This window comes from Bubalus bubalis, chromosome 23, assembly GCF_019923935.1.
Source record: "Bubalus bubalis isolate 160015118507 breed Murrah chromosome 23, NDDB_SH_1, whole genome shotgun sequence".
Classification (NCBI taxonomy): Eukaryota; Metazoa; Chordata; class Mammalia; order Artiodactyla; family Bovidae; genus Bubalus; species Bubalus bubalis.
This window is the reverse complement of record NC_059179.1, coordinates 51,053,911-51,063,340: the sequence shown is the minus strand read 5'-3', so window position 1 is coordinate 51,063,340 and position 9,430 is coordinate 51,053,911. Positions and strand designations below refer to the sequence as shown.

At 55.0% G+C, this 9,430-nt stretch overlaps 2 protein-coding genes across 11 annotated transcripts in view; one reads left to right on the top strand and one right to left on the bottom strand.

Moving 5' to 3' along the window:
- On the top strand, positions 1 to 8,408 carry LOC123331383 (translation initiation factor IF-2-like). The gene is made up of 3 exons (XM_044935121.2): positions 1 to 25; positions 339 to 963; positions 8,282 to 8,408. Exons 1-3 carry the CDS (start codon positions 1 to 3, stop codon positions 8,406 to 8,408), a joined length of 777 nt encoding a protein of 258 aa, XP_044791056.2.
- The window catches only part of LRRC27 (leucine rich repeat containing 27), a 26,737-nt gene continuing 25,558 nt past the window's right edge, over positions 8,252 to 9,430 (bottom strand). For 7 of the 10 annotated variants that reach the window (XM_045164216.1, XM_045164214.1, XM_045164218.1 and 4 more), the window contains exons 10-11: positions 9,174 to 9,303; positions 8,252 to 8,578 (exon numbers count right to left, since the gene is read on the bottom strand). In XM_045164216.1, coding sequence (XP_045020151.1) covers positions 8,432 to 8,578; positions 9,174 to 9,303 — 277 coding nt within the window. In that variant the 3' untranslated portion in view covers positions 8,252 to 8,431. Of the gene's footprint in view, positions 8,579 to 9,173; positions 9,304 to 9,430 lie in introns of those variants that run through there. The other 3 variants (XM_045164215.1, XM_045164219.1, XM_045164220.1) reach the window with 2 other exon arrangements.

Sequence of the window (9,430 nt, the reverse complement as noted above, 5' to 3'; positions counted from 1 at the left end):
ATGGAGGCTGATGGTTTTGTGCAAGGTGGGGTGAGCAGTTCTTCCCTGAGCTCTGCTCTGCGCGGGCCTCAGGCTGCCTGGAGACCATCACCAGCCATTCCTAGCTGGAGGGAACACTCCCCTGGGATATGCAGGCAGGAAACAGCAACACAAAGCCCCGAGCCCAGGACTGCTCATCTCTCCAGAGCAGCGGGCTCCCTGCTCTGCGGGGACAGGCTGCACCGCTTGGGCCTGAGGACACTCCACCTCTGCCCTTAGGCCAGAGGAGGGCCCCCAACAGGCACGGCGTCCCGGAGCTAGGATGTGTGTCCACCTTTGGGTCCGCACCCCACCTTGAGACGCCAGTGAGCACTCGAGACTTCACCTGCGTCCACAGGGCCCGGAGCGCACGTCCTGGCCACACCCGCACACCACGGCCTTCGGAGCCGGGCCGCGGGATGACGCCCCTGGGCCGGCCGGTGGACAGCCCAAGGCGAGCGAAGAGCGTGTCCGCGGGCTTGACCAGGCTCCTGGGGAGAGGAAGGGGCCGGACCCCCCCCCCCCCTTTCGGTACTCTTTTCGGGCCCTCCACTCGGGGGTCGCAGCTCGTAGACTGTGTACCAGCTGGGATGCGGGGGTCTCGTTGCAGTGGGAGGCGCGCTGCTCTTGTGGCCCCACCCCCGGCCAGCGGCTGCGCTCCGGGAGAGGCAGGACAGGGCTGGCCTGCGGCCCTGGGGCCCGGCCCGCCTCCGACCCGCGGCGCCACCTGCAGGGGACCTCGCAGCAGGCCCGGGCCAGGCCTCCGAGCGGTCCCGATCGCCCCGCCTGCCCAGGCCGCCCACGACGGACACACTCGGCCAGCCCCGTCCCGCCCCCTGCGCCCGGGTTCCGCCTTCTCCGCGGGATGCTCCTCCCCCTACCTGCCCGGGGCCGGCCCGCCAGCTCAAGACACGGGTGGTCAGGCCTGCCGGGGGTGCACTGCGGGTGAGGAATGAGCGGACACCAAGCCGGGGCGGGCGGGCCAAGGGAAAGAGGGACGGAGGGCGTCCCCCACCTGGACACCCCGATGACACGGCGGGTGGCGCCCCGCCCGCACACGCTCCGAATCCCGGGAGCAGGCCGCCCCCAGCAGCCCGGCTCCTTCTGGGCAGTGAGAGCTGCTGTCCCAGGCGGGTCTTGGGGAGCCAGGCGTGCTCTGGTAGAAGCAGGATGAACACATGACGGCCATGAGGCGCCTAGGGGAGGGGCCTCCCCCTGGCTCCCAGCCTCAGCCCAGGCCAGCCTGCCGGCCTGCCTCCCTGAGTCAAGATGCTGACCGCCCCCCGAACCCCGCCTGCCGCCCCCAGCGCGCCTGGAGGGCAGCGGTGGGGACAGCTGGCCAGAGTCTGGGAGCCGCTGCTCATGTCTCGGGGGTGGGCCTGGTCTAACCCTGCCCCCCTCCCACCGTGAGGCCTAGAAGGAACCGAGGCCACGGAAGTGCCAGGAAATGGGGCAGGGCTGCAGAAGGGGAGGGGGCGGGGCCTCAGGAGGGGAGGGGGCGGGGCCGCAGGAGGGGAGGGGCGCGGCGCGCCTGGGTCCACAGCACCGCCCCAAAGGTCAGGGGGTCCAGCCTGCCCTACCTCGGGGAGCCAGCTTCTGGCCAGCTGACGCAGGAGCTGACACAGGAGCCCGTGCCAGCAAGGCCGGCGGAGGAGGAGGTGGCCCAGCACAGCGCCCACGTCAAACCTCCAGGGCTCGACAGTGAAGGACCCCCCCCAACCCCGCCCACCCCGACCCCCCGGGGGAATTTCCATCAGTGACCAGTGGGGAGGACACTGTGCTGAGATGCAAATGACAAACGTCTCCCGGCAGTGAGCACAGAGTCGGGAAAGAAGAGACCACAGCTGGGGGCAGAATCCACGGGCAGCAAGGGCTTGGGGACAGAAGGGCCAGGAGGGGCAAATGCCAGTACTGATCTGGGGAGACTGGCACCCGTGGCCGGGGACCCCCTGGCTCCAGAGAGAGCTGGTGATGTAGCCCACAAAGAAGACAGCCCCACGCAGGACCCCAGGGACACAGGCTCTGCCTCTGCAGACTGGGGGCCGGAGGTCAGCTCAGTGCATCAACATCCAGTCCGGGGGCAGCCCCCACAGGTGGCCATCGCCTGCCCAGGGCGGAGGGCGGGCTCGGTGGGGACGTGCCCACCACCCCCACAAGAGCAGAGGTGGGAAGAAGGCCACCAACAGGTGCGGGAGGGGCTGGAACCAAGACCTGGAGGTGAGGCAGACATGGCGGGGAGCCGCGGGCCTGTCTGAACTCTGTGTGTTCACGAGGATGTCTGCCAGCTGGGCCGTGGCCCTGACATGCCAGAGGCCCTCCTGCACTGGCCTCTCCTGGGCGGTGCCCAGAGGCGTGCAGAAGGGGAGCACAGGGCCCCGCACAGCAGAGGGCTGGGCAGCCTGTGATGGAGTCCATGCAGGGCACACGGGGACGTGTGCTGTGCTGGTTCGCGGCCTGCGCCTCGGGGAGGCCTGGGGGCCTCTGCGAGCCCCGAGAAACCTGAAGAGGGCCAGGCACCCGCCATAGAGGCCGCATGAGGGGACCACGAACCGCGGAGCGTGCTGGGGAGACGGGTAGTGATGAGAGAACTGGCCCGAGGAGGCCCCGGTGACCCAGGAGCGGCCACACACGCTTGCTCTTCAACAGACAGCTGCCCGCCCCCCGCCACCATCCGTGGCCTCTGTAGGCTGCATGGGGTCTCCCGGCCGAGGCAGGACCAGATCCTAATGCCACCTGGAAGTCAAACTCCGCACATCTCAACCTTCGTAAAAAAATCACTCTGCTGTAAGAATGACTTAGAAACAGCATAAAAGTCAAAGACTGTCAGATGGTGGGTTGTTTTTTTAAATAATAGAACAATTCAGCATTAGCAAGTTCAGTATAATCATATAGTATTGTTTAACTGTGGAATTAGAAAAGGGATACAGATGAACTTATTTGCAAAGCAGAAATGGACACAGACATAGAGAACACATATGTGGATACCAAGGGAGAAGGGTGGGCGGTGGCAGGATGAACTGGGAAGTTGGGATTGACATACACACACTGCTGCTGCTGCTAAGTCGCTTCAGTCGTGACTGACTCTGTGCAACCCCATAGACGGCAGCCCACCAGGCTCCCCCATCCCTGGGATTCTCCAGGCAAGAACACTGGAGTGGGTTGCCATTCCCTTCTCCAATGGATGAAAGTGAAAAGTGAAAGTGAAGTCGCTCAGTCGTGTCCGACTCTTTGCCACCCCATGGCCTGCAGCCTACCAGGCTCCTCCATCCATGAAGGATTTTCTAGGCAAAGTACTGGAATGGGCTGCCATCGCCTTCTCTGATACAGACACTACTCAGTATAAAATACATCTGATGCTGAAGCTCCAGTACTTTGGTTAGAACTGGACATGGATCAAGACTGACTCCAAATCAGGAAACCAGTACATCAAGGCTGTATATTGTCACTCTGCTTATTTAACTTCTATGCAGAGTACATCATGTGAAATTCTGAGCTGGATGAAGCACAACCTGGAATCAAGATTGCCGGGAGAAATATCAATAACCTCAGATATGCAGATGACACCACCCTTAAGGTAGAAAGCGAAGAGGAACTAAAGACCCTCTTGATGAAAGTGAAAGAGGAGAGTGAAAAAGCTGGCTTAAAACTCAACATTCAAAAAACTAACATCATGGCATCTGATCCCATTACTTCATGGCAAACAGATGGGGAAACAATGGAAACAGTGAGAGACTATTTTTCTGGGCTCCAAAATCACTGCAGATGGTGACTGTAGCCATGAAATTAAAAGATGCTCCTTGGAAGAAAAGCTATGACCAACCTAGACAGCATATTAAAAAGGAGACATTACTTTGCCAACAAAGGTCCATCTAGTCAAAGCTACGGTTTTTCCAGTGGCCATGTATGGTTGTGAGAGTTGGACTATAAAGAAAGCTGAGCACTGAAGAATTGGTGCTTTTGAACTGTGGTGTTGGAGAAGACTCTTGAGAGTCCCTTTGGCAGCAAGGAAATCCAACCAGTCCATTCTAAAGGAGATCAGCCCTGAATATTCATTGGGAGGACTGATGCTGAAGCTGCAACTCCAATACTTTGGCCACCTGATGTGAAGAACTGACTCATTTGAAAAGACCCTGATGCTGGGGAAGATTGAAGGCGGGAGGAGAAGGGGACGACAGAGGATGAGATGGTTGGATGGTATCACTGACTCAGTGCACGTGAATTTGAGCAGGCTCCAGGAGATAGTGAAGGACAGGGAAGCCTGGCGTGTGGAAGTCCATAGGGTCGCAAAGAGTTGAACACAACTTAGAGCCTGAACAGCAACAAGAAGAAGGAGCTCTGCTCGGCGTCCTGTGGTGACAAGGACCTACATGGGAAGGAAATCCAAAAAAGAGTGGATACATGTGCACATATAGCTGATTCACTTTGCTGCACGTGAGAAATTAACACACTGTAAAACAACTGTACTCCAATAAAATTAATTTAAAAGATAAACTGTGATACCGACACCCCCAAAAAAAGTTCAGTGTGATGGCTGATACCCTTCCATCTTTGTATCTGTCCTGCTGGTCTGAGATTCCCTCCACTCTTCTCGCTGCTCATCTGAAGTTCCCTGTGCTCTGCATCCCGTTAAGAGTTAACGATCCTTTACCTTCTCTCTTCATTTTGGAAAATTAGACGTGTGTTTTATTCCCTGTGTCCTCTGACCCCACAGCTTCCCTTCCCTTCCCTCTCTGCTTCCCCAGATAAAAATTTTAAAATGATTTTCTAAAAAAAAAATGGTTTTAGGGCCCTCCCTAGTAGTGCAGTGGTTGAGAATTCGCCTTGCAAGGGTAGGGGGTGGTGTGGGTTTGATCCTGGTCATGGAGCTAAGATCTCACATGCTTCTGGGGCCAAAAAAAAATCAAAACATAAATCAGAAGCAACATTGTAACAAACATTCAATAAAGACTAAAAAAATGGCCCACATCAAAAAATATTTAAAAAATTGTTTTGAAAACTTGTTTTATTGATGCTCTTTTTTCTAGTTCACGAAGTTTTGCATTCTTTTTTTTTTTTATGACCTGCACGTTTTATAATTTTTATTTACTTACCCAGTTATTTGGCTGTTCTGGGTTTTCGTTGCTGCATATGTTTTTTTTTCTGGCTGTGGTGAATGGGGGCTTCGCGTTGCCGTGGCTTCTCGCCACGGAGCTCAGCTCTGCGGCACATGGGCTCAGCAGTCTGGGCTCCTGGCTCAAGAGCACAGGCTCCACACTCGCGGCTCGTGGGCTTAGTTGCAGACAGAATCTTCCCAGGCCAGGGACTGCACCCGTGTCTCCTGCCCTGGCAGGCAGATTCTTTACCACTGAGCCACCAGGGGAGCCCCAAATAATTTTAAATTAAAAAAAAAATTTAACATCAGAGAACAGCAAGGGAAGAATACAGGAACAAAAACATGAGACTCATAAAACAGGAACATGTTGCTGTTCAGTCGTCAGTCGTGTCTGACTCTTTGCAACCCCATGGACTGCAGCACGCCAGGCCTCCCCATCCATCACCAACTCCCTGAGTTCACTCAGACTCACATCCATCGAGTCAGTGATGCCATCCAGCCATCTCATCCTCTGTTGTCCCCTTCTCCTCTTGCCCCCAATCCCTCCCAGCATCAGAGTCTTTTCCAATGAGTCAGCTCTTCGCATGAGGTGGCCAAAGTACTGGAGTTTCAGCTTTAGCATCATTCCTTCCAAAGAAATCCCAGGGCTGATCTCCTTCAGAATGGACTGGTTGGATCTCCTTGCAGTCCAAGGGACTCTCAAGAGTCTTCTCCAACACCACAGTTCAAAAGCATCAATTCTTCAGTGCTCAGCCTTCTTCACAGTCCAACTCTCACATGCACACATGACCACAGGAAAAACCATAGCCTTGACTAGACGGACCTTTGTTGGCAAAGTAATGTCTCTGCTTTTGAATATGCTATCTAGGTTGGACATAACTTTCCTTCCAAGGAGTAAGCGTCTTTTAATTTCATGGCTGCAGTCACCATCTGCAGTGATTTTGGAGCCCAGAAAAATAAAGTCTGACACTGTCTCCACTGTTTCCCCATCTATTTCCTATGAAGTGATGGGACTGGATGCCATGATCTTCGTTTTCTGAATGTTGAGCTTTAAGCCAACTTTTTCACTCTCCACTTTCACTTTCATCAAGAGGCTTTTGAGTTCCTCTTCACTTTCTGCCATAAGGGTGGTGTCATCTGCATATCTGAGGTTATTGGTATTTCTCCCGGCAATCTTGATTCCAGCTTGTGCTTCTTCCAGCCCAGCATTTCTCATGATGTACTCTGCATATAAGCTAAATAAGCAGGGTGATAATATACCGCCTTGACGTACTCCTTTTCCTATTTGGAACCAGTCTGTTGTTCCATGTCCAGTTCTAACTGTTGCTTCCTGACCTGCATACAGATTTCTCAAGAGGCAGGTCAGGTGGTCTGGTATTCCCATCTCTTTCAGAATTTTCGTTTATTGTGGTCCATACAAAGGCTTTGGCATAGTCAATAAAGCAGAAATAGATGTTTTTCTGGAACTCTCTTGCTTTTTCGATGATCCAGCGAATGTTGGCAATTTGATCTCTGGTTCCTCTGCCTTTTCTAAAACCAGCTTGAACATCAGGAAGTTCACGGTTCACATATTGCTGAAGCCTGGCTTGGAGAATTTTGAGCATTACTTTACTAGCATGTGAGATGAGTGCAATTGTGCAGTAGTTTGAGCATTCTTTGGCATTGCCTTTCTTTGGGATCGGAATGAAAACTGACCTTTTCCAGTCCTGTGGCCACTGCTGAGTTTTCCAAATGTGCTGGCATATTGAGTGCAGCACTTTCACAGCATCATCTTCCAGGATTTGAAATAGCTCAACTGGAATTCCATCACCTCCACTAGCTTTGTTCGTAGTGATGCTTTCTAAGGCCCACTTGACTTCACATTCCAGGATGTCTGGCTCTAGGTCAGTGATCACACCATCGTGATTACCTGGGTCATGAAGATCTTTTTTGTACAGTTCTTCTGTGTATTCTTGCCACCTCTTCTTGATCTCTTCTGCTTCTGATAGGTCCATACCATTTCTGTCCTTTATCAAGCCCATCTTTACATGAAATATTCCCTTGGTATCTCTAATTTTCTTGAAGAGATCTCTAGTCTTTCCCATTCTGTTGTTTTCCTCTATTTCTTTGCATTGATCGCTGAGGAAGGCTTTCTTATCTCTTCTTGCTATTCTTTGGAATTCTGCATTCAGATGCTTATATCTTTCCTTTTCTCTTTTGCTTTTTGCTTACATACTATATAATAACACACACTACAATTATTTATTATTTACCTCCTTTTCCAACTGCTTTGTTTTGCAGTAACTTGTTACATAGCAGCAAGTAACTGACGCATCTAGCTTGTTGAGCTGAGAGCCCAGGGTATGGATTTTCCATGTTTCTTCCTTTCTGACCCATGCAATGAAATGGGAACATTCCCTCCAAGCACTAACCAAACCTAAAAAGCAGAGGAAAGGAGCACAGAAACCAGGGATACAGAAAACGCAACAGCACCTTGACAAAGCCAATGGTGATTGTTGAAAAGGACTAATAGGAGTGATGAATCCCTAGCCAGATTAAGGAGGACGGCATCCCATCAAGAATGAGAGGGGACATGCTACAGGTCCTCAGCGGCTGAGACAGTGCTGAATGAGAAGATCACCAAGGATTGTATGCTAATAAACCAGACAACTTGGATGCAATGAAAAAAGTCACTGAGAAACATATCTATCAAAATTGACACAAGAAGAAATCGAGACTCTGAGTCATCCTGTATCTGTCAGTTAGAATCAAAGGTGTTTTCTAGATCAAGCCCTCACCTCACGTCATCACATGTTCAGCCAGCAAAAGAGGTTAAGTCGAGTGACTGAGTGATGGCCCCCCGGGGGGTCTGGGATGGGTATGGGGGGGCAGGGGGCAGCCCCTGGGGAGAGGGGCAACACAGCCAGGCAGGAGGAGGGCACCGCTCATGGGACCCCTGACCCCACTGCAGGCAGGCAGTCATGGGCTCTCCAGGCCTGCTGTGAGCAGGGTGAGGGGGCCCCCGCGGAGTGGGGGACCCCGGGGGTGGGGGGACCTGAGGGCAGGTGTGGGGGACCCCGAGGGGAGGGAGGCTGCCTGAGGGCAGGCGCAGGCGCCTACACCGCACTCTTCCCACGATCGACCGACAGACATGGAGCCGCGTGCCTATCACCACCTTCTCCTTTAATGCAGCTTGGAACCCCTCGGGCTCAGAACGTGCGGATGGAGGGATGGAGACACAGACCCTCAGGCTCTGCGCCAGGGGGCTCCCTGGGAGGGCGCGAGCCACGTCTTCCAGGTGAGAAAACGCTGTCAGTAGTGTCTGTAAACGTGTTCAAATTCTTAATACTTGGGGTTAAAAAATATATTCTGAGGCCGGGACACAGCAGGCCTGAGCAACAGGCTCCTGGGCAGGGCAGCACACTGGTGGTTTCTGTTTAAGGCCGACCTCAGTTTCAGCTTCAGTACTTCATCGTGCAGCCTCTGGGCCTCAGGACAGAGAGGTACTCAGGTCAGCCTGAACGCAGAGGCACGGTGGGGGCGGAGCCAGTGCCCTGGGCCTGGAGCTGGCCCCCGAGGGGAGGGCCCCCACTCCCTGCAAGCCTCAGCTCCCTGTGCTGGGGGTCTCCCTTCCCTCCCCCACCCCCCGCCCCCGCCCCGCAAGCCTGCCCCCTCTGCTGGGGGTCTCCCCTCCCCCCCCACCCCACAAGCCTCAGCCCCCTGTGCTGGGGGTCTCCCTTCCCCCCGCTCCCTGCCCCGCATAGGCTGGACCAGGAAATGGTGAGATGGAGAATGAGGTAGCCAGGGGGCCAGCGTCAGAGCAGCCCCCTCCTGTCAGAGGGCTGGCGTGGATCATGCAGGGGTCTCCCTTCTGTCCCACCTCCCACACTCCCTTACCTCCCCCAGACCCCTCTCCCAGGACACGGATTACATCTGCCCCCCGGGCCTGTGTTTTCAGGCTCAGGGAGATCCCTGGGCTCCTCCATTCAGGACTCGCTGCTTCTGCTTCCTTCCTGCCCTCCCACCCCGTGACCCCCAGGGTCAGAGCCCGTGTGGCTCCCTCCGGGTTTCAATGGACAGTCACCATCTCCGCGTCCCGGGCAGCCCTCCCGACGTCCTTGAGGGGTGCCAGCCCCCGGAACCTGCTCCTCCGCGCGTGCAGCTGCTGGGCCTGTGGCTTCAGCGTCTCCTCCAGAATCTGCCCTCGGAGGCCACTGCTGGGACAGGGTGTGGTGAGACGGAGCTGTTTACCCGCCCACCCCGGAGCAACTTCTGTCCCCCTGGCCGGGAGGGGCCGCTCCCCCTGCCTCGGGCACCCACCCACAAGGGACAGGCTGCCTC

What these genes read in the sequence shown, in the direction of transcription:
- LOC123331383 (XM_044935121.2), top strand. Translation starts at nt 1, where the DNA reads ATGGAGGCTGATGGTTTTGTGCAAG. An exon ending in GGCTGATGGTTTTGTGCAAG is followed by an intron (nt 26 to 338) that starts GTGGGGTGAGCA and finishes CCCCACCTTGAG; the next exon opens with ACGCCAGTGAGCACTCGAGA. An exon ending in CTGCCGGGGGTGCACTGCGG is followed by an intron (nt 964 to 8,281) that starts GTGAGGAATGAG and finishes CCTTTAATGCAG; the next exon opens with CTTGGAACCCCTCGGGCTCA.